Source organism: Toxoplasma gondii, chromosome II (assembly GCF_000006565.2).
Source record: "Toxoplasma gondii ME49 chromosome II, whole genome shotgun sequence".
Taxonomy (NCBI): Eukaryota; Apicomplexa; class Conoidasida; order Eucoccidiorida; family Sarcocystidae; genus Toxoplasma; species Toxoplasma gondii.
In genome coordinates this window covers 1214185-1238010 of record NC_031469.1, presented here as the reverse complement: position 1 = coordinate 1238010, position 23826 = coordinate 1214185, and the positions used below count along the sequence as shown (strand labels likewise).

The window sequence follows — 23826 nt, the reverse complement described above, 5'->3', positions numbered from 1 at the left end:
CTCTCCGAGCCTCTCTTATCCGAGGATCGCACACCGTGTGACTCTCGTCTTTGCTTCGTTTGTCCGCGCCTGCGCTTTTTCGAAGGGCACCCGAGATCTCTGTATGCGGTGCCCTCGACATGGGGGTCATGAACCGCCCAATAAAGGAGTCGAGTAAACAAAGAGAGCCTCAAGAACCAGGCCGATTTTGCTGGATCTCCTGTGGAGAACCTTAAGCTAGAACTATTTGTGTAGCTCTTCCAGTGTCTCCTCTTTTCCATCTGCGAGTGTCGGCCTTCCAGAGCGTTCGTCTGCGTTGCCGTCTTGGTGCCCTGCTGCTCTTTCGCGGGGCTCCAGCTTGCGATGTTCCCCGTTGGCGCATGCAGTTGCGTATTTCGGCTCCTGGCGGATGCTGTTCCGTTTCTTCGCATTCTGGCGCATGCGTGGTGTTGTTTCGTGAGTAGGAGGCTCGGCGAGTCGGAATGAAAATTCTTGTTCAAATGGCCAGCGGCGTTTCCGCGTCTCACCCCCATCGCCGCTACGCGTCTCATCTTCTCCACTTCGAGGTGAAGTGACTTTGAGAGCAGACAAACGTCTCTTGCATCTCTTTCCGTCTTTATAGGACGAAAACATGTTCGCTTAACGCTTAACGTGCTAAGAATGTGAACAACAAGACACCAAAACTCCGTACGGTTATCGCCGTCGAACGAATCGAGTCTAGAAAGAATTTAGCATGTGCATAGATACAGGATCGCACCCGCCTTTTCAAAAGCCACCCCCATGTTTCTCCAAAGACCGTCCTGTGTGCGGTGTGAAGTCAATTCGAGAAGAAAGATGATACATGCGACTCCAGACACGCGAGACCCAGAGCACTGGAAGGCTCGACGGAGGAAAGTGCATGCAAAGGAGAAACGTCCAAAGAGAGTCGACCCGGAAAGGAGGGAAAAAAGGGATTTACGTTTTCTCGTGGAAAAAGGCAACATATGTGTGCAACGAAGCACAGGAGCCACTCCCCAGTGGGAAGGGGAGGGTCGTATCGCTTGCCGAAGAGACAATGTCAGAAGTCTCTGTTCAAAGTGAGAGTAACCAGCCAACTACCTCTGGGCAGAGGTGCATCCCCGCTGAACTGAGTCGAGAGACAAGCAAGCAAGGGAGTCGAGAGTCGCTGTGAATGCGAAAGTCACGAGGAGAGAACAAGAAGAACACAGAGTTCTGTGCGGCATGCGGTGCACCGGCAGACGAGCGATGCTGGCCTGTGACAGAGACAGCTGCGAAACAATTCTGTCTTGCCTCTTCCGTGCGTTGCGTTCAGGATGCAGACGGGAAGAAACAGATTCTCTACGGAGGAGAAACGCTCGGCGTCCTTCCGCAGGGTATGTTTGCTGGGCTTCGTGGAGGACGCTTTGTAGACCAACACAGCCTTCAGCGTAATGCGCTTGTCGACGACTTGCACTCAAGTCATCCATCGATTGGAGGCTCGAGACTGAACGGGCCTTTGTTTTTTTGTCTGTCGGCTTTCTTCCGCGTCTATGCAGAAACGGCGATCTTGAATTACAGGAAACTCGAGACCTGGCAACTGTTCATCGACGACCTCAAAATGTGGATCAAAAAATTCGGTGAGTCTCCAGTTCACCTCTCTCTCAAACGCCTAGAGCACGTCCCTCCCGAGCGGGGGCTGTCTCCAACTGTCTCTTCCTACGGCTCTCTGATAACGCGCCTCTTTCCACTTTTAGCAAGTTCTTGCGTCCTCCCCGTCTCCCTGTCCGACCCGTTGCATTTGCCAGCTCTCCGTCACTGCTTGGAAGGGTGCGCCTCAGACTTCGAGTATCCTTCGTTTTTCTCGAGAACCACCGCTGGCGAAACAGGTGACCTGTGGATTTTCGTACACCTCGCAGTGTGCATTCGTTGCGAAGCAGTTTTCCGATTTCTTCTGCTGTCCTCACAAGCGGTTTCAGCGTCCTCGCTCTTGGGGGAAACCTCTCTGAGCAGTCGACGCCTCTCGCAGTTCTATGTGCGAGAGATAACAGCAATCGTCGACTTTGTGGATTTTTTGTTCGGGAGTGAAGATGTGCTCAGAGATGGCCTAAATCTGTTCTGTGTGAAATCCGATTCTCCTCCGTATTCTAATGCTCAGGTTGATGCACTCTGGGCTATCGTTCTCTGAAAGACAATGTCTCGGTTTCTCTCCATCAGCTTTTTCTAATCTCGAGATCCGCCATTCTTTTCGGCCTTCCTCTCGCGTGTGCTCTTGTGCTCAGATGCACGCATTCTCTCCGTTCTTGACTTTGCATTTTCCTGTTTCTTTATCAAATGCCGTGCCTCGAAGGAGAAGCAAGGACGGGAGAAGACCATTGAGGAGAAATGGCGAGAGAAGACCAGAGAGAACAACGTTTGAGACGAGAGAGTCGTGTCTCCCTTTTGCCCTCTAAGATCGCATCTGGCATCTTGTTTTCTGTTTTTGTCAGGGATCGATGGCGTGAGAATTTCGAACGCTCAAGAGTTGCCTCAGATTCTTGCTGCAGACGCGCATGCACTGAGCAGGAAGGACGCCGACGGACAGTTCCATTACGCTGCTCAAGACATCATTATGGGAGAGGTAGGTCTTTGATCGTTCGACAGGCTTCAGAATTTCTTCGTCTGTGTTCTCTGCACAACGGAAGTTCAAATCCGAGTGCTGCGCTCGTATTGACGTTTCCTGCCTCGTCTCCACCTTCAGCTGCACTTGTGTAAATTGAACTCAAGATCAAGGACGAGGTTTTCGACCGTTCTAAAATTTAAAGTCGTAGTAAAAGATCTTTCGGCAGATGCATCCGCTTCACATAGTGAAGGAGGAGTCTTGGTCGAAGAACAAGAGGATGCATGCATGTGTCGGCTTAAAACAGCCAACGACCCTTCGTGACTCGCGATAGATTTTGATCTCATTTCCCTCACCACTCCCTTTACAAAGACAATGTCAATGTCCTTCTTTCCCCCCCTCTCTCTCATGCTTTCAGCCTGCAGACCCAACATGTGTATATATATATATATATATATATATGTATATATATATATGCATTTGTATATTTCGGACACTGCTTGTACAGCGTTTTGCATCAGCGTGTGTCTTGTTCGAGTGGAGGATGCGTTTTTCGTTTCTGTACAAGGAGCTGTGAACGTTTTCTTGCACATCGAAAACTTGAGAGGGTGCATCCCTTTGTGTGCTTTCTCTTCGGTGCAGGTTGTCGTCCCCCATAGCAGCTCTCTCGGGGGCTACTGGAGTTTGGCCTCTCTGGGCGCGCCGAGTTTCTCTGCTCTTGCCTCCTTTCGAAGCGCCTCTTCTCTTCTCTCCGTGCCTGCAGGATTTGCCTACGCGAATCCTTTCTATGTGAAGGTAGGAGCTCAGTCATCGCACAAAGAAAGTCCTGCCTCTCACGGAGCAGAGGCACCATCATGCTCCCAGGAAAAGGCGAAGAGAGTCTCGCTATACCGGTCTCGAAAAACAGACGTCTTCGAAATCCAACTGCAGAAGCGCACACCTCAAACAACACAGACGCCATCCACGGAGCAGCTGCCTAAGAATGAATGCTCACCAAAGAGTACTCTGGAGACACAACTATAAATAAATAAACATATATATGTATATATATATGTATATAAAAGCGCATAGAGGGTTGCTTCTGTTGCGTTGGCGCTCAGAGATGTCGTCTTTTATTCTGTAGGACGCGTGCATCTGTTTTTTGTGTGTTGCATGCAGCTGTGTCGGAGCGTGTGGCTGGAGAGCCCAGATTTTCTTTTCATTGGCGAGTGCTGGACGGAACTGGAGCAGCTGCGACATTTGCAGGACATGCAGGCAACGCATGCGACGCAGGCCTCGCCTCTGCAGAGCCTTGGCCTCGGCACCGTCCCCGCTGTTTCTGAACTGCCTGGACACCGCAGTGGCGAGATCCCTACTCTCGCTTCTCTGAGTGCGACAGAGTTTTCTGTGGTGCCGTCGCTGCTCGTCAGCAGCGGCATCGTACCGCAAATGCAGCTGTTCCCCACCGTCCTTCCTGCTGTTCTCGGTGGGTGGAACAGCCTGGCAAGTGTCTCTCGGCAGACTGCATGCAGCACGCAAGAATACCTGGCAACTGGAGCTATCTCTCAGTCGATCTATTCGTTTCTCCGCGCGTTTGTCTTTCTACTCATTTATCTACTCATGCCGTTGTCTAATATTCACCGAATCACGCATGTATCCGTTCATCTGTCTGCGCGGCCCTTTCTCTATATGCTCGTATGTCTACCTATTCATCTACCGACTTTTTCACCTATCTATCTGTCTTTCTACCTACGTCCCTATTTCGATCATCTCTCCACACATCTATCGACTTACTCATCGGTCCATTTGTTCACATGTCTGTCTATACATCTATCTGTATGTTCATATATTCATTTTATGTATATATATATATATGTATATATATATATATATATATATTTGTATGTATGTATGTATTTATGTATGTATATATATATGTATGTATGTATGTATGTATGTATGTATGTATGTATGTATGTATGTATGTATGTATGTATGTATGTATCTGTGTGTGAATGCATAGAAGTGCATCCTGGATGTAGATGTTGTGTAGATGTACAACTGAGTGGAGCCGTGTGTATGTGACTCAGGGACGTGAGGTGTACATGGTCAGCGAGATATTCGTTTGTGGTACTACGCCAAGTAGTGTAGATGAGGAATGTTTCTTTCTTGACCTAGCTCATTGCTCACGCACCGCATGCACTTTCAAACGAAGCTGTGCATTGGTGAATGCGTTCCGCCTGTCGACCTTTGAGGTCAAGGCTGTCGAAGGCCGTTTTGCGTCTGTAGTGGTATACATGTTTTTGACTTTGTCCTCTTTTGTGTCGTTTTATCTAGGAAAAAAACCAGCCATTCTTCCCCTCTGTCCGTCCTCCCATGAAGGCAACTCTGCTTGCATGGAGGCAGCCTCTTTACGACAAACGCAACTACGAACGCCTCTGTTGTCTCTCCCGCCGCGGTTCCTCTTCTCTGCCCTCTTCGCTATGCACCATAATCTACCGCGAGGCTCTATTCTCATTCAGGTGATACACACGCCCCCCAAAGTCATAATTTACAACTATGTACTTTTCCATTTCTACATACAGATTTACATCTATTTTCTTATTTTTGTACAATTATATCTACATATCCATTTATGTATGTTTTTTTATATTTTCGTGTGAATCTGCTTTATATGGACTTTTTATGTTTATAACCGCGTGTCAGCATCTCACTTTCTTTACACATTTTTAGGAATGCTCGTTTGTTTATCTGTTTCATGTTGGTAGGAGCGTGTAAGGACAAGTTTTTAGTGACATCGGTATTTTATGTATGGCGATCATGAGAGGGCAAACGAGACAAACAGACTCGTGTGCATAGAGGCGCATACAGCGAGACATCGGTATGCACATTTCTACAATAGTCGGAGGAGAGAGAAGAGTGAAGCGTACAGGGACGCGTATATATATATATATATATATATATATATATGTGTGTGTATAATTATGGGCATACCGAGAAACAGGTTTCGGTTTTGAGGTATCTCAATGCTGTGTTTTAGAAGTTGTGTTTTTATGCGTACGTAATTTGTAAATGGATATCTGAAATTGCGTGCATTGTTTCCAGTCCTCCTGTACGCCTGCCTCACCTCTGCCTGCTCTGGTGTATGGACGCGCGGCGTGGGCAGCCGTCGATCTCCTGATGCTGCTTCCCGATGTTCCCTGCACAGGTGAGTGGAAAGTGTCTTGGGTTTTCGAAAGATTCAGGCATTCATCGGGCAAGCGAATTCCGACTTTTGTTCGATTGCAGGCCGCAGAGTTCTCACCAAAATTCACTTGTCAAAGCACACATGCGAACATCTGCACGGTTGTGAGTTTACGTCTATTTCTCTCTACATATACCCGTCTGTATCTGTGCATATATATATATATATATATATATATATATATATATGCTTTGTGTGCCTGTGCCCCCATAGCTGTCTTTCTCTCTGTCGGTATATTTCTATATACAAATATATGCATATATATGTGTTTTCCATGCTTGCGGATCTCTCTTTGTATCACACTCAGTGTATATATATATATATATATATATATATGTAAATTCGTTTCCGTACATAAAGCCTAGTGGCTTGTTTGCAGACGACTGTCTCTGTTGCTATTTGTTTTGAGGGCGCGAGGTCCCTGTCCAATAGTCTTTCCTTTCATTCTTCCTTTTTTCCCCCAGATCCGCTTCTCGTTTTCTAAGTCGTCCGCCTCTTCCTGCTTTCCCTTGCATCCCTGTGATTTTTTTAGTTGCCGGAGAAATGCAGGGATCTGCCTGTCGTCTCGGAGTGCCCAACGTCTTTGCACCGGATACCTCTGCGGGTACGCGAGGAAAGGCGACAAAAAAAGTTCTGGTGCATGCGCTCTTCAATTTTTCGTTGGAGCGAGCGACTGGTTGAGGCTCTCTGCATGGTCTGCCTGCCCCAGCCGAGAAAGCAGCTGGCCTCTCTGTTTGTGTGGAAAAATCAAAGAAACGGATAAACCATCTACTATTCGGCTACACGCTTTTCCAGCATCTGTTTCCAAGACCCCCCTCCCGATCTCGCACTCTCTGTTCCTCTTTGCTCGCGTCTTCTTGCCGTATCGTTCACGAACGCTTTGTGCTTCTCCTCCCTCACAATCCTCTCCGTTGTTTTTCTCTTGCCCTCGGCACTACGTGTGTTTCTTCGGCTTGGGCCGCGGTCCGGACGCCGGCTTATCCTCGGGTTCCCCCGCCGCCGGTCGGCCCCTCAGCCGTGCCCCATGCCACCCCTCATCTTCCCCACCTATACGCATATGCATATATAAATATATATGTGTATATATGCATATATATATATATATATGTATATATGTATATATGTATATGTATGTATTTATATGTATTTATATGTGCATTCTGAGATGTTGTGTAGAGATGGAAAACAGAGAGACGGATAGAGATGGAGTTGAGTCTATGCTTTTGTTTTCGTGGTAGGTCGTCTGGCGGCTCTCACGGGGATTTCCGGCGGCCCTCTGGGACCTAACAAACTTTCTTTCTCGCCGTTTCCGAGTCCCGATGCGGTAAGCGTCTCCCCGAATTTTTTCTCGTTGCACGACGGTATTCACGAATTCTTCTTCTGCCTGGGTCGACGGGGGCTGCGGTGCTGAAACACCAACACGAGGACTTCCTACAGACGAAAGTGTCTCTTCACGTTGACATCGATTTATATATAGATACGAAGAGAGAGAGAGATTTAGATAGGCGCAAAACTATGCATATCGAACCAAAGATGACTGGGTATACATATATATATATATATATATGCATACGTTCATATGCGAATATATATACATATACATGTAATAGCACTTTGGATGTCCAGGTGAATGTACCATGACAAATGCATCTGTCTATCGATCTGTCTCTCGATCTGTCTGTATCTACCTTTGTGTGTGTATATATATATATATATATATATTTATTTATCAGTATGTGCACACATATGCACAGGGGTACTTTGTGTCTTCTCGTCTTTGCGGCTGTCCGTACAGCGTAATGAATCTACGATTTTCTGGTTTTTTCCGTATGTTTTCCTCCGTAGTGTTCTCCCCCTGATACTTCTGTTCCTTTGTGTATTTGTTGCATGTTCAGTCTGTGTCGCATGCACGAGTTGTTTGCACTCTGATCTTTCATCCCCAGAGTGTGAAAGAGTTTATTTTTCTTGCAGGTGGGCCTGCTTCGATATTCCTCGCGATATGGGGCAGGCTTCGGCGACGGGGGAGCCTCAAGGAGGCCTTTCTTTCAGAGGCCGAACCGTTTGTGGTCGCGTCAAGGAACGCTGAAGAGTTTGGATGCTCCGAAACTCCCTTTTCGTTCTCATGCCGGTTCTCTACACATGAACTATCCAGGAATTCCAGAAGGTATGAGTTTCGACGCAGAGCGCCGTTCTTTTCCATGATGCGTTTTTCTTCTTTCTGTAACTTCCGCGGTTTCTGGAGGAAACGCAGATGAGGGGACGTGGAATGGAAGGTGGAAACAGCGAGCAGGGGACCGTTCAGCGAAGAATTCTTTCGAGAGCTACACAGGGGCGGCAACCAAGAGACAGAGACCGCCAAAGTGAATGACCTTTGTACAGTCCGTGTAAAGCAAATGCTGGTCTGATGAGACGAATTCTCTCGAGTTGGACACCTTGGAAATGGCAATTTCCAATGAAAAAGAGATGAGGAAAGGTTTCTCTGAGCAGACATCTTATCGGTTCCTTGTGTTGTGTAGAGAAGCTGTACGTCCACTAGACTCCTGCTGTGGCCGTGACTCTCGCCGATGAGGCGTTTCGACGAAGCGGTGCTTTTTCTGAAGGATTTTACCGTGATTCGTGAGCGATGTCTACAGCGGGTGTTTTCTGCGACTTATTGATTTCTCGTTTCGATCTTGAAGAGCTGTGTTTACCGAAGCCTCATTCTACTCTGTTAGCTCGGTCTTCACAGGAGACAGGAGGAAAGCAAGAAGTCTGTGACGAGAGCTGTCTTCGCGTTTCCCGCATCTGTTCTGCTTCTTGGAGGAGTCTGAGTCTTTCTCCGTCAACATTTTAAAACAGTCTCGTTGTTTACAACTTTCAGCGCTCGCCCTGTTTGTTTTTGACAGCGAGAGAACTGCAGATGTCCCTCTTTCCCCCGCGCCATCGAGCGTTGTCACATCAGTTCCGTTCTACGCGTCGGGTGTAGACTGGCGTTATCACTCGTGGAGTCGGGGCGCACTGAAAGGACTGGTTGTGCTTACGGAAGGGCTGCGTTTGGGTCTCTTCAGTTCGATTTGCTTTTCCAGTCTCCGACCTCCACGCTTTAGCGACACACGGTGTCTCGATGGACTTTTGGAATCCGAGTTTCCCTTTCGTTCTCATCTCAGGCGACTCAGGGGGGTTTCGAGAGGGCCGCAAACTACCGGGAAGCGCAGCCGATGAAAGTCTCCAGGAACAACAATCTCGCCCCCCGCACTTTGATCTTCCACTTCTTGAGCGCGTTCGGCTTATCGACGGGTTCGAAAGCATTCAGAAGATGCCCATGCTGGAACAAGACGTTCAGGACGCTGTGCTCGGATCCCCAGACGACGGAACAAATGGCAGTGAGGAGAGAAGAGGCATCGAAGAAGTAGATTGACAAGCGCGAGAGAGAGATCGAAAAAACAGAGAAATGTGAACGTTGAAAACATGCAGATTTCGGGAGTTACGGGGCAGAAAGAAGAAGACGAAGTCACTCGACAGAGCGTCGGAACATCTCGAGTCGGATCGACACACATCAGAAGCATGCAGAGGGAAGGAAGGAAAGGATCGCGTGCAATCAGACGCTGTAGATCTCTTGCCGCGCGGTGCCCAGGAGCTGCTGTGACTTGGTGGGAAACGGAATTCGATCTGGGCAAGAGTCCCCTTTTCTGCATTCTAAAGGATACTCGAATGTCCGTTTTTCGTGCTATGGGATTAGAGACGGTCGAGCCACTTTGTTTCCAAGCGAGGCTTTTTTCTCTCTCTGAATTGCATGAAAACGAAGATAGAGTCAAACTCCCCACTTGGTTCGGAGGCGGAGATCTCCCTTTCTTCTGTTTCCACGAACTGTTTATTTCTTTGTCTCGTCTTGCAGAATTCGACTTGAAAAGTATTCACCAGCACTACGCGGAACGTCGAAAGCTGCGACACACAGAGCCTTGCCTCCGACGGGGTCGCGTCGTTCTTGTTGATGTTCGAAATCCCGACGGAAGCAGTCTTACGCAGGTAAGACTCTTTCCTGATTTTCAGTGTTTTTCTTCTCCAAAGGAAAAAGCGAGTGTGGCATGCATGCATCATTGGCTGTTTTGTTGTCTATGTTCTCTCTTCCTTTCAATTGCTCAAAAACAGGGCCATGCATGTGCCGCTCGCAGGGACTCTGACTATCAAGGAGAAACGCCAGCAGCGTTTTTCGCCTGCTCTGGTTTACCTCCATACGTTTGCCTGAAATGTATACTGTCGAGTTGATTCTTTTGATAAATCTCCCATTTTATTCTGACTTCGTTGTCTAAAAAGTAAACAAATGGACGCGCAGCAGCGGTTGGTCAAGGTTTTCGCCGTGTCTGGGAGAGGTTGCCAGGGCTGGTGTGGAATATATCCACCATTGCATGCGCAATCTTTCGATGTGACAGGTATTTGTTTTTTCGTCTTGTGTTTCTCTACGGTCGATCTCGTCACACACACACTGTCTCTTTTGTGTCTCCTCCCCTTGTCAGAGTTCTTCGTAAGGCGCATTCCTTCTTTGCTTCGGTCTCCGGTTCTCACTGCGTGCATTCCTCTTGTCTTCCCTGCTTTCCAGTGCCTTCTCCGTTTTCCCTCGTTAGTCTCTCCTCCTCCTCCCGCTCCCCGGCGTGTGTATACGTTCCACGTCTTCAGCGTCTGCGACTTCTTTTTCCTGCGTATCTATCCTTTTTCCTGCGTATCTATCCTTTTTCCGTTTGTCCGTCTTCTCTCTCTCTTTTTCCTGTTGCTCGATCTTGTTCCACGGCTTCCTTCTCTCGCTCTGCTTCCTTCCTGGCCAGGCCCACCGGGTGTACGAGCAGTGGCCAGAGGCGCTGTCGGACTTCGACGCGTCTCTGCCTGCGCTGGCAGCGGCAAGTGCGTGCATGCATGCGCTCTCTGCCGACGTTCCCTCCGAGCGGAAAAGCAGGTCGCGCCTCCTCCGAGAGGCCGGCGTCTCTGCGTTCGCACACCCTGACGAAGGCGACACGGTCACTGGGGAATGCCCTGAGGCAGAGGGCGGGGACAAAGTTGTCGCCTTCGTCCGCTTCGACGACCACCGCATTCGACAGCAAATCGAGCAGTTCTCTGCAGCGGGTCTCTCAACCTGCCTGGGGCATGCAAGTCGCGAGAAGTCGCAGCCTCCGACAGTCGGCAGAACACAAAACAGGCTGACGGCCTCGAGGGATCGGAGCAGGGAACTGCATGCACGGGAGGCAAGCAGTGTTCAGAGCGAATCGAGCCGGAGGAAGGGAGAGGTCGCGGGAGAGGAGTACCCCGCTGTCAGCTCTTCTTCCGTCGGCGTTGACTTCGAACGCAGCGGGCACTCGCTCGTTCTCGTCGTCACAAACTTGTCGGACAGAACTCTTCACGACAAAAGCGTTTCTCTACAGGCTCTCCGACCTGCGTTTCGACAGCAGCGGATTAAACACTGGTAGGCACTGTGGGGAGAGAAGAAGGGAGAACGAGAAGACGAAGCGGAGAAGAGAGAAGATCCGAGCGAAAGCGAGACGCAGGAAGGCAGCGGAGACAGGGGGACAAAAAAGAGACAGAAAGCGACTCTGAAAGAAGGATGTACGGATATACACGGGAGAGAGCTTGAAGAGAGAAGCACACAGGAGAAGAAGGAGAGAGATGGAGAGGAAGCGAGTGAAGGCGAGACTCGAAGAACAGACTTTCTTCATCTCTCTCGACTGCATGCAAATGTCTCCACAATCTGTTCTCGCCTGCCAACTCCGCGTATCTCTCTCTCTTTAATCTTCAATCCCCTGCGTCTGTCGCTTCGTCTAACAAATACGCCGCTTTCTGTGTTTGCGTGTGTCATGTTCCTTCTTCTCTTCAGGCACTTTCTTCTGCAGATGTGCGATTTGCGTTCATGCAATTGTGAGGCGAATCTGGCGACTTTCCTCGCTTGCCATGAGACGCTGCAGCATCCTGGTTTGCCGAATGCCTCTCTCCGTTCTGGGGGAGCTCACGGGAAGGCAGGACATCCGTGCAACGCTTCGGCGAGAACGTCGATCTTGCCGGATGTGATTTCCATCGAGGAGCTTCTGTCGGAACCTTTTCTTCTCCCCGCGATGCCACCCTACAGTTCGGTGATTCGGGGATTCACTCTCCTGCCGCTGACGCCGCCCTCGCAAGCGCCGCCAGCTCCTGTCTCTCTTGCATGCAGTCCGTCCCTGTACACCTCGCTTTTCTGCTGCTCGCTGCTGCGACTCCAAGGCCTGCTTAGGCGCCTGATTCACCAGTCCCCCGGCGGGAGCTTGGCGGGAGTCGCTCAGAGCCGGAAGAGCCTCGCGCGAGGCAACATGATTCTGCACATTTTGAGTCAAGTTGCAGGTGATACGCTTTTTGCAAAGGCAGGCGAAAAAGCCTCCGTAGCCGAGCTCGATCTGTTTGCTGAATTCCTCGACGAACTCGGCTTTGCTCTCAACTACCGAGAACACTGCCTCGGCGAGAAACAGAGACAAGAAGAAGGCCCTCATGCAGAAGAAGAGTCGCGCCCCAGTGCCTCCCTGTCCCTCTTCAGCATATGCTCTGATAGCAAAATCTTCGAAAGACATGAGGAACTCGGTACACCAACCACAGTCGCAATCCTCTCGTTTCTTGTCTGAATACTCAAGTATACATGTGACTACAAATATGTATCTATATATACATATATACAGATATACATATATATATATATATATATATATATGCGTAAATGGGTGTGGGAACAGGGTCTCGTGACGGCGTGGTGAACGGAAAATGTCTCATTTCACGATTCTTGCGTATATACATGCGGACATGGAAATGTCTTGAAAGTGAAATATCCATGTTTGCATGCTTCGTCATCTCTTTGTAAATATGCACCATGTATATATGTAAATGTATTTTTTGTGAGTGGTATCAGGTTTGTGCCTTTCAATGACGCTCCATTTTCTTTTCGCATCTGTGTGGCTGCTGCTTTCTTGCCGTCGACCTTCTTGTTCTTTCCAAATGTGCATCTTTGTCTTTGCCTCTTCCGGCTTGCCTCTTTTTCCCCAGTCTCGCGATGGGCTCTCTCGACGCGATGATGTTCGCATGCAGCGGTGACGTTTTTTGTGGCTACGCCGTGCTTTTCAAGCCCTGTGTGCAGGTAGCTTTGGTGCATGCGCTCTTTGCTGTTCTGTGCGTGTGTGTGTCTGCGCATGCGTCTTTTCTTTTTCGCAGCGTGCAGTTTCATGGCGCGGCTGAAGCGTCTCGTCGCGGGGAAGACTCTCCAGGCCCCACCCTCATCTCACTCCGATCCGGTTCCACCGGGCGATTCATCTCCCATTGCTCTGGCAAACGAGGTATTAATCTGTCTCTTTTTGTCAAGATCGTTTTTCTTTCCTTCTCACTTACGGCAGTGTTTCTCGTTCTGTGTTTTCAGCAACCTGCTCCTTGCCTTTCAGGTGTGACATCATCTCTCTCTCTGTAGGTTGCCCAGATCCTTTGCTTCACTGGGCTTGTATCTGTCTTTCTCTCTGCATGCAGCTTGGGAGCTACCTTCGCGCATGCGTCTCTTCTGTCTCTGGGTGGATATTTTCCGGACACCATTCTCCAGCATTTTTTCCTTTTGACGGGACTACTTTCTCTCTGTCCCTCTCGCCTGCTCCTTTCTGCGTCTTGTCTTTGCTTCGTCTCTCTCCAGCTCGCTTCTTTTCGTCGCCTCCTTCACTCCCAAGGCGTATGTCTCTTGCCCACGTTCGCGCCGGTCTCCTGTCTCTTCGTCTCCTCTCAGGGTGACGGGAGACTTGTTGTCCAAAAGGCGGCAGGCACATTCAGACCCGGTGCGCGCGGTTGGCGTCCTCGAGTTCTCATCCTGCCTCTGCACAGAGATACCAATATTCAAAGGAGATAGTCAAACAGCTCTGCGCTGTCGATCTGTGACGTCTCTCTTCTTCCTGCTGCTTTCAGGTGTTGGAGAAGAACGCGTTAGGAGCCATTTGCTTCGTCACTCCGGAGCTAGGGAGATGGTCCACCGTAGGCGGACTGGGCGTCATGGTGGATGAGCTGTCGACGACGCTCGCGACAGTACGTCTCCAGATTCGTTCTTTTCTCTCTCTGCTGGTTTGGAGTAGGCGTCATCCGCCTCGATACTGAAACAAAACTCGGCAAATATACATAAAAATATATGCATAAACATACATATACATATATATATATATATATACATATATACATATATATATATATATACATATATATATGTGTGGATGTATTTTGTGTATAGGTGTATAGTCGTCCGTACTTGTGTATGTGTATACAAAGGAAGGCGGCTACGGTGGAGGCGTGTGTGGCGCAAATTTCTCTGATTCAGTGCATGCAGGTATACCTGCGTGCATGCATGAAGAGCTGCAGATCAGATTGAAACGTTGAGAGGGAACGGGATGGGAGTTTTATACGGGAAGTCGATTTGTTTTTCGAGGTCTGGATTTCTCGGTCACGTTGTCCTTTGTTTTCGTTTTACGCGCATTCAGCCTTTTATTCGTTGCCTGTCTTCCTTCTCTGTGGAGTCTCCGAGTCCGAACGAAATTCGAGAATCCAACTGAGAATGTGTCTGCACGCGTTTTTTCTCTGTCCGTCTCTTCACAGGAACTCGGTCAAGAGGTTTGGGTCGTCTCGCCATACTACGATCGAAATAGGTATCTCTTTTCTTTCTTTGTGTCTGTCTCTGCTTTCTCCTGCGCTTCTCGCCGCAGCTCTCCAGTCCTTCTTTTCTCTCTCTCCTCTCTCTCGCTCCTTCTTCTCACCTCCCGTTGCCTTTTTCCTTATTCTTTCCTTCTGTCTTGTCGCTCTCTTCAGTCCTTTGTCGTCATCCAGCGCAACGCATGACTGCTTGCCCCTGCGTCTGCGTTCCTGCTCTGCGTTTCCTTCTGTTCTGTGGAGAGCAAAGCGTCGTCTTTCCATCTGGACGCGCCTCATCTTCCTTATTCCTCAGGAAAGGCGAACAAGACTATCTGGCAAGGGATGGCATCCATCACGCGTTCAATGTGACGGTAAATGTCGGAGGCGAATCGATCACCCTTGGTGCGTCCAGGCTTCTTCTCCGCTACAGAATCCCTACTCCAAAAAGAAAATACGCTCTCACTGCTATCCCTACTCTGCATCCACCTTTTTCTGGAGTTCCGAACTCGGCAGTCCTCAAGTTCATACTCGTCCCCATGTCTTGCGACCTCCCTCTGTACTCCTTCACATCTTCAAAGAGTCGCTCTTAACCGGAGGCGATTTTTTTCCGTTCCCGCTGCTTCCTGTGGACAATCAATTTCTCCACAGTGCACTGGAGACAGACAGCGTCACTCCTCCCTTTTTGCCTGCAGTGCGAGAAGCGCATGCAAACCACAGCTGTGACGGCAGGCTCCTCGAGCGAGTCGAACAGCCAAACCGATGGTCTCGCATGTGTATGGTTGACCTCGCGGGAGTTCTGTGTCTTGTTATCTCGCGTTGATGACTGCACAAATCGAAGCTTCGACGTTGTATGAGTGTGTGAACGCGTTTTTTTTGCAAGCAGACGGTTTGCTTTTCAGCTGGGAAGCGCGTGGAACAGTGAAAAAACAGATGCACGCGGAGCGCGTTGAGAGACTCTTCTTCCCTTTGGTTTACCGTTTCGCATGTTGAACCGACCTGGAAATCTTACACTCTTCGCATCCACGTTGTACGCTTCGTTCGCGAAGATGGTCGATCTTGTTGGTAAATTTCAAGACGCTTTCTGTGAAAAATTGGCGTTTTCAGGTGTACATACGGGCTCCGTCGTCTCGGGAGTAAAGCTCTTCTTTCTCCACTGCGCATCAGTTTTCCCTTGCATTTATCCAGATGTCTACGGTCTCGAACAGATTCGCTTCATCGTCACCTTTGCCAAGGCCGCTCTCGAGATCTTCTGCCATCTAGGGACGATCCCGCCGGTGGGAGAAGCCACTCATCAATTGAAGATAAAAACACAGAAATTCAAATCAGAAACAACCGACGGTCGCACGTCCCTCTCTACATGCAGTTCCACATCCGTTCATTGCCATCCTTACATCTACAAATTCCTATCTATATATATATATATATATATATATATATACATGTTGATGAATATGCCTACAGGTGGATACGAATATATATATATATATATATATATATATATATATATATATATATATATATGCAGATGTGTGCATGCGGGTTTGTTTGGGGACAGGAAGATTATTCCGAGGGAAAGCGCGACTGTCGGCGTTTTGCCGGCATGTTTTTCACTAAAAGGAAGAGAGGAGAGTTCTTTCCTTCTTTCGCGGGAAGATGGCAACTCCCGCAGAACCGCCGAGGAGGCGCGTCGTTCCGGCGGGTGCATTCATCACCACAGTCGAGCATCCTGTACTGACAAGTATCTACTTTCTAGAACAAGAAAACGGTTTGCTTCTTCAGTGGATGGCAGGACATGCGATGTACCCTTTAGGCTTGCTTCGGCTTTAGAGCGAACTTGAGTCGAAGAAACTTGGTGTTGCTTTCTTTGTGTTTTTCTGAACTGGATCCCTTTTTTATTTTTTAGCTGATTATTACGAACGACTGGCCGACCTGTTTGATTCCTGCGTACGCGAAGCAGCGTTTCTTCGGAAGCGTCTTTGACTGCACGACCTTCTATCACATCATTCACAATCTCGATTCCTCGTACGAAGGTAGGAGAGATGCAGACAAACGAAGAGAGAGAACAACTCTGTTGTGACCTGCGTTCTGCGTCGAGCGGACGGAGTCCCGCAGGTTCGAACTCCATGAAGAACTCTTTCTCCGGTCGCCTCCTCTTCCCCCCGCCAAGTCGTCTTTCTTCATCGCTTTCTTTATCTATCTGGGTATCTCCCTCTTTTCGTTCACTTCTCTGTCTCTTCGTCTACCTCTGGATCTGTCTCTTTATCTCTCTATCTAGATCTTTCTTCTCATGTCCAGGCATGGATTCTTTCCGTGTCTGTCTGCTTCTTTGTTGTCCTCATTTCCGGTGCCTGGCCCTCTGAACCTTTGTTTCTCTGTGTGCGTCTCAGGTCGGATTTATTTAAATAAAAGGGAAGATGTCTACTGGCTTCACGGCCTTCCAACAGATCTCCTCGTTGACCCCCACTGGCACAACTTCGTCATCAATCCTTCCCGGTAAATCTTTTTTCGGGATCGACTCGTCGCTCTCTTTCTCTGCTCTTTCGCGTTCCTTTCCTCTCCAGTCTTTTTGCCTGGCTACTTTCCTTTCTTCTCAGTGTTTCTGCATTCATTTCTCTCGTCCGACTTTCTGTGTTTTCTCTCTTCCTCTCTCACCTCTTATTCTTCTCTTTTCTCTTTCGCTTTACTTCCCTAGCTCTCTCTTCTGTCTTCCTCTATCTTCTTGTCTCTCCTGTTTCTGTAGTTCTTTCTTTTGTCTCTTCTCTCTTTCTCTGTCTTTCTATACCTTCCTGTCCCTTCTGTCTGTGTCTCTCTTTGTTCTCGCCTTTTCTCCCTCTGTTTTAGTTCTCCCTTGTATTGCATCATCCTTCCATCCGTCTCCTGAGAAACTCGGAATTAAGATGTCTTTCTCCAGCTCTTTTTTCTCCTGTTCTCCCTTTTCTCCCCTGTCTGCCTTTCCGACTTCTCTCGCCTCATGTTCCTTCTAAAAGGCAGAAATTTGTCAAATTTGTCTCGTTTCTTCAGCTGCGTCTTGCTGCAATGTGACGGCTGGGGCACTGTTTCTCCTTCCTATCGCGACGAGTTGATGAACGAAGGAGGAAAAGGAAATGCTTCTCCCCTCGCGCCTCTCCTCCGGCGGCATCACCACCCGTTCGCCACACCCAACGGAATCCCGATTAAGGTATGCTTTCGCATCTCTGCTCGACAAGTCTTTCTCAAAATGGAAGTTTTCAACGACCTCCATCGGAGATATGTGCTCGGAACCTCTTCTCGAAATGGCACTTTTATAAAAGGGCAAGAGAAACCTGAAAAAAAAACACACCAATGCCTTGCTCCCCAGACTACGTCCATTTATTCATATACAAGTCCATGTGTACATAGCTACAGTGTATACCTGAGTGCGCAGCATTTATCATTATATGTAAAAGGATATAGCAATAGATAGTTATATATATATATATATATATATATATGCATATGCGTATGCATGCATCAGTAGATATTTGTTGTTGTCTCGTTCCTTTGTAGATCGCGTTTGGGGATTTTTTCTCTTTTTTTTACGTGCGTTGCAGTTGCGTTTGGAGAGACTAAAGAAACTCGGCTTCCGAAACCACTGGGAGGCGAAGGCTGCTCTGCAGCGACATTATTTCAACTTCGAAAAGGGAGATGAATCGATTCCGCTGCTTGCATTCATCGGCCGCATCACTCAACAGAAAGGTAAAGTCTTCGTCTTCTCTGCCTGCTTCTCTCCGCCGTGAAGCTTGGTCTAGACTGGCACTTTCTCTGCCAAGAGAAGAAAAGATACTCTTTCGACGCGTCGACGAGAGCGGCGCTCGTCTTGTTGGGCCTTCTCAGATCGGACGAGGAGCAGCAAGTGCAGATGGTGGCATGTTCGCAACGTTACAGGCGCTCTTTCTTTCTGGTCTTCTGCTCTAAGTTTCTGCCCGCTTCTCCCGTAGCTTCTCGGATCTCGTTTTGCGTCGCTGCTTCTCTAAGGTTCGCTCCTGACTCTCCCTTCGTCTCTTCGCTCTCTCTTCCCAGGCGTTCATCTCATCGTCGAGCTGGCCGAGAATCTCATTCGTCGCTACAACGGACGCGTGCAGATCCTCGTGGGCGGGATGGCCAACTGGAACGATGGTTACGCAGCGCGGTGCGGCTGACGCAAAAAGGATTGAGGAAACGCGAACAGTTGGAAAGACTTCACAAGTTGACACAAGAGGAGTCAAAAACGTGGAACTCGAAAAAGGCTCATTTCGTCAAGCGAAGCCTCATTTAGTGTCTCCTCTGGCTCAGGGAACTCTGCGGGAGAAAGGAAGAGAAAAACGCTGAATGGAGTGGGAAGGAGAGATAGCGAAACCAGGAGAACAAACTTCAAAAAGCGAAGGAGACGAAAGAGGAAAGACACAAGAGAAGAAACCAGACGGGAGAACATAAAGGAGAGAAGAGCTTACAAACAAGAAAAAAATGTAGTCTGCAATGTCGAGTTTGTTCGTCACCTTTCGCTCGCCAATGTGTGTGTCAGGGTGCTCTATGACCGCGTGCTGGGGAATGTTTTCTCTTTGCTTTTTCTTTTTTCTCGGTTCTAGACGAGAATTCCGTCTTTCACCTTTATCAACGTTTCGTCCATCTGTGCGGTCCTTCTTCCCTTCTTCGGAGCTGAAGTCTTCTTTTCCGAGGTTGCGTTGTCCTTCAGATGCGCAAATCAAATGATGGATCTACGGGCGCGCTTCCCTCACTCCTTCTGGGCTGATCCCGGCGAATTTTTCTGCAATGGTGGGGGAAAAGTTCAACTTTTTGGAATTCGTTCGACATTTTTCTTTCGAGCTTTTCCGTCTCTTCCCCACTGTCTCTCTTGCCTCATAGTCTTCTAACGTCTCATGTTTTCTCTCTCTCTCCTCATTGTCTTCTTTTGTCTTTCTGTTTTCCAGATCGCTCGTCTCGCTCCTCGCTTTCTTCTCTGAGCCTTCAACATAGCGTGTTTATGTTCCTCTCTTCACGATGTTTCTTGCGTTTCTTGCTTTTCTCTCCGGTTGTTCCTGACGCATCTCTCGACTTCTTGTTTCCATGTGACGCTCGATGCGGTCCAATTCGACCTCGAATGCCTTGTCGGCCAATTCCGCGTCCTCTGCCTTCTGTCTTCTCTTCAGCCTCGTTCCGCTCTTTCTGCCCCCAGTGCGGGTCTCTCTGTACGGTTGCCGGTTTTCTTCCTTTCTTGTCTTGGCACGCTTTTTCCTGAGCGTTATTTCTTTCTTTTCTGTCTTCGAACAGCACCTAGTCCGGTGTTTTCTCTCTTCTTTTCAACTTCTCCCCAGTTCGCGCAGAGTCGAGAGATGCAAGAGGCGGACTGCGACAAACGAATCCATCTTGGTGTGTCATGCTGCTCTGTTTCTGCCCATTTTTCGTTTTTTGTTCTTCTGCCTTTCTTTTGTGTCTCTGTCCACTTGTTTTTATGTTTTTGCCTGTTTTTTTTCAGGAGCATTGGTAAACCTCGGTGCAGACTTTGGACTCATGCCCTCGTTGTTCGAGCCTGGCGGCATTGTCCAGCACGAGTTTTTCATTGCAGGAACTCCAGTGGTTGGTGAGTGTTTCGTTCTAAAAAACTTGAAGTCAATTATGTGAAACTGAGCGGCTGGGATTTCTGGGAAATTTGGAAGTTCAACGGATAACAGGTGAAGCTAGACTGCATTTCACTTTGGTTTAGCGTCCTTTTTCATCGTGATTTGCAGAGGAGTAGAGGAAGTCCGATTCGCGTGCATGTGTTCTGGCCATCCCAGCCTTCTAGCGCGACAGCGTGTGCGTGTCTGTGTGTGTGTCCTCGCTTTCTCTTTCTCTTCTTTTCTCTCCCTTTGCTTTTTTCGTTCTTTCTCTCTTCCTCCCTGTCGCGGCATGGGCATGTCTCTTCTTGTGCCGCCTCTGATTTCCTCTTTTCCGCGACGTTTTCGCTTCTCTCTGTGTATGCGTTTCCTCGCGGCCTCTTCTGCAGCCTTCCGAACCGGGGGACTGAAAGACACTGTTCGAGAGGGCAGCGTCACTCCTGGCCTTGGCGGCGGGAAGATTTCAGTCGAATCTGCGAGGCAGAACAATGGCTTTACCTTCGACGCGTACACTGCGGGAGACTTCCTCTTCGCAATTGAGCGCGCCTTGCGAGTTTTCAGGTAAGAAGAAAGCTGCAGCGGCGTCTTTTTCCGGAACCAGCAAAACTCACTGCTCTCCTCCCTCTGCAGAGTGCGTCTCTGTGTGCAGCTGGATAAAAAGAAAGTCCTAAGCGTGAGCGAAACGCATGTTCAGCGACAGGGAGACGCTAAGCGCATGCAGTCATCTCGAACCGATCGACTGCCGTGGGTGGAGGGGGCTGTCGTGGATCAAAGGCCAGCAGACAGGCGCACAGAAGAAAACGGGGATGACAAAGGAGAGAGCTGTTCTCTTCAACTCTCTCTCTCTCTGTCACCATCTCGAGGTTCTGATTCGACGCATGACAGTCGAAACAAATATCCACCTATCCACCGAAGGTCACAAAACAAGACAGGGTGCGATCGACACATCGATACGACTGTAGTCCTATCTGCACATACGCATATATATATATAGATAGATAGATAGATATAGATATATATATATACATATATATATATATATATAGATATATGTATATGTATATGTATATATATATATATATATGTTTGTCTGGAGGACAAAGTAGAGTCCTTTTTCTTGACGGTCCTTCGTCTCACACGTGTCTGAGGTTTTGACTTTGATTGAAATGTCTCTTTCTCGTTTCTGTCAGCGACCGAGCAAAGTACGAGCAACTGCGTGCGAACGCGAGGGCGTCGGTGGTGTCTTGTGAGGAGAGCGCGCGAGCGTGGCTGGGCGAGTTTGCACGCTTGCGGAAAAAGATTCCTGTGAATGAAAAGAGAGTAAGAATGGAGACAGAAAGAAACCCACAGTGCTGCCTGCATATGCGTCGACTTGTGGTTCGACAACAAGTGGAAGCTTCCGTATAGGAGCTAGTAAAAAGTGAATCTTGCATCCGGTACGGCGACAGGCAAGATCTGAATCCTTCCACCTTGGAGGACGCCTTTCTCGAATAATCTTTGTGTCTCCGAAAATGCAAAGACAACCTTTTGACAGAAACTGTCAATGTCTGACAGAGGGGGGGGTCTTGCCTCCATTTCTTTCGTCGCAAGGAGCGACTGCATGTGGATCTTTGCTTTAAAGTCGCCTGCATCGCAGCGGAATTTAAACTCAGTTTGGAACTAAAGTCCCTGGAATAGAAAACGCATCCTGAAAAAACCGTGAATCTTGCGTTTTGAAGTTGTCGTTTTCATCTCCTAATGGTGCTCCCTTTTGTTAGGGCCAGCGGAGGGTCTCTACTTCGTTTTTGGGGGGAAAGTCTACTGTCTGCAGTTCTTCTTTTCGTGGTTTTTCCGAAATCTTCTCCTCGACGGTCTCTCGCTCTGCTGTTTCGTCGCAGACGCACCTTTCTCTCTTTCTTCCTCTGTCGCTTCGCTGTCTCTGCGTGTCTCCTTTCGTCTCTGTCTCTCTTTTTTTCTGTTTGTGCGTATTCGTGTCCGACTCCCTTTTTCTTTCTCTTCGCGTCTCTGCATTTCTCTCCCCGACGTTTCTCGAGTTTCGCTCTCTGTGGATCTGCGTAATTCCATGTTTCTGTCGCGCTTTCTCTTTTTCTGTGTGTCTCAGGTCCAGGAGATTTTCGAGAGACTTCCCGACTGGTCGGAAGCAGAGTGGCGTTTGCGGCGGGGAACAGCTCCCGCGTTCTCGTCGTTTTTGCCTTCTTTCTCTTCTGAGTCGCCCGTGAAGCCTCCAGCAGGGACCGTCGTGGCGTCGCTTCCGCGCGGTCCCATCCCCACTTCACCCTTCCCTCCCGCGACTCTCCTTGGACTTTTGCAGTTCTGCGAAGACCGCGAAATGCACATGCATGCAGCCGACCGCGCTGTCCAGCTAGGCGGCCGAGCCGGTCTGTCTCCACGCGGAGACTCCTTCGACGTGTCTCCAATCAGCGAGGAAAGTGAAGGCAGTGCAGACGAAGTCCGGCGGAGAGAGCTCAGGGAGAGTCCGGAGAACGAAGGAGAGGAAACGGGGAGACAAGACGGAGACAGAGACGGCGCTTCGGGACCTGCGTCTGGGGAGAAAAGAGAAGGAAATGCAAGAAAATCCGCAAGTGCCAGAACGGCCGATGCTCTTCTCCCATGCAGAATCAAATACGTACCGGTCCCAGGGAAACCCAGACCGCGGAGTGTCGCTGTTGCAGGTAGACAAACGAAAGGAGGAAAGCACATTTCTCGCCTTTCTTTGCTTGCCCGATGTTCCGCAGCTAATTTCGTACACTTCTACCTACACCAAAAACACAGATATACATATATATATATATATATATATATTTATACGCAGATGTGTACGTTATGTAAAAGATAGTGTAGTTACCATCATACATCTACACTTACTGTTACTCAGATACGTGTATGTACCGATGTAAATGAATACGTCTCCACGTGCATCTAATCATACAGTTATATATTTATATATATTATATATATATATATTTACGGTGTGAAGCGTGTGTATCGTTTTGATGAACATCTTCGATTTGTTTCTGTAGGCAGAGGGTTTGGGAGCATGTGCTTTTGCTCAAAAGCGTCTTGCAAAGGAGCTTCTGCATGCGCGTCTACATGCAAATGTGCACGTTTGCGTACTTCAGGGGGGACAGTTTCGTTCGTATGTCTGTCTGACTGCTTCCACGGGAAGCCAAGATATATATATATATATATATATATATATGTATACTACGTAAAAGTATATTTATATATATATATATATATATATATGTATATATATATATATATATGTATACGTGTATATTTTTGTATTTATGTATGCATGCATTTGTGGACATGTGCATATGCTTGTGGGCGAGCGCAGTTTGTAATGGAGTGTGCGTGTGTATTTCAGGGACCTTCGATGACTGGAGAGTACGTCGGCCTTTGTCGTGGGATAACGCTTTGCAGGCGTTCGTTCTTTCTTTGGCACTTCGTCCTGGGAGGTGAGTTCGCGATCAAATTAAATCCTCCATGGGTTTCCGGCATCTAAACGACAACACACTGGGCAGTGATATTCACTTTGGTAGTCTGCTTTATGTAACGCGAGTCTGCATCCTCTCCCTGCTGGATCCGTCCGAGCGAAACGGTAACTCAAAAGTTTCTTTGCATGTACGCACGTGTAAACATCTGCATATATATATATATATATTTATATATATATATATATATATATGTATACGTATATGTGTAGGCAGGTGGGTTCCGGTATGCATTCATGCATTTGTAGATGCGTGTTTTTCTTGTGCTGTTTTGTGCTTTTGTTTGGTTTCGACTCGTGTATTTGTTCATTGAAAGTGTATTTTTCATGT

At 48.3% G+C, this 23826-nt stretch overlaps 1 protein-coding gene across 1 annotated transcript in view; it reads left to right on the top strand.

Moving 5' to 3' along the window:
• The window catches only part of TGME49_222800 (glycogen synthase, putative), a 34446-nt gene that overhangs the window by 9491 nt on the left and 1129 nt on the right, over window positions 1–23826 (top strand). Inside the window, exons 10-40 of the mRNA XM_018779974.1 lie at window positions 444–545; window positions 1292–1352; window positions 1515–1595; window positions 2445–2575; window positions 3197–3349; window positions 3713–4019; window positions 4871–5055; window positions 5639–5741; window positions 6310–6381; window positions 7016–7101; window positions 7749–7941; window positions 8924–9139; window positions 9652–9782; window positions 10577–11208; window positions 11617–12347; window positions 12969–13090; window positions 13698–13814; window positions 14376–14425; window positions 14722–14810; window positions 15513–15682; window positions 16312–16438; window positions 16796–16901; window positions 17430–17586; window positions 17978–18122; window positions 18447–18555; window positions 19099–19178; window positions 19879–19983; window positions 20389–20560; window positions 21190–21319; window positions 22101–22671; window positions 23370–23460. Coding sequence (XP_018638322.1) covers window positions 444–545; window positions 1292–1352; window positions 1515–1595; window positions 2445–2575; window positions 3197–3349; window positions 3713–4019; window positions 4871–5055; window positions 5639–5741; window positions 6310–6381; window positions 7016–7101; window positions 7749–7941; window positions 8924–9139; window positions 9652–9782; window positions 10577–11208; window positions 11617–12347; window positions 12969–13090; window positions 13698–13814; window positions 14376–14425; window positions 14722–14810; window positions 15513–15682; window positions 16312–16438; window positions 16796–16901; window positions 17430–17586; window positions 17978–18122; window positions 18447–18555; window positions 19099–19178; window positions 19879–19983; window positions 20389–20560; window positions 21190–21319; window positions 22101–22671; window positions 23370–23460 — 5525 coding nt within the window. The remainder of the gene's footprint in view (window positions 1–443; window positions 546–1291; window positions 1353–1514; window positions 1596–2444; window positions 2576–3196; window positions 3350–3712; window positions 4020–4870; window positions 5056–5638; window positions 5742–6309; window positions 6382–7015; window positions 7102–7748; window positions 7942–8923; window positions 9140–9651; window positions 9783–10576; window positions 11209–11616; window positions 12348–12968; window positions 13091–13697; window positions 13815–14375; window positions 14426–14721; window positions 14811–15512; window positions 15683–16311; window positions 16439–16795; window positions 16902–17429; window positions 17587–17977; window positions 18123–18446; window positions 18556–19098; window positions 19179–19878; window positions 19984–20388; window positions 20561–21189; window positions 21320–22100; window positions 22672–23369; window positions 23461–23826) is intronic.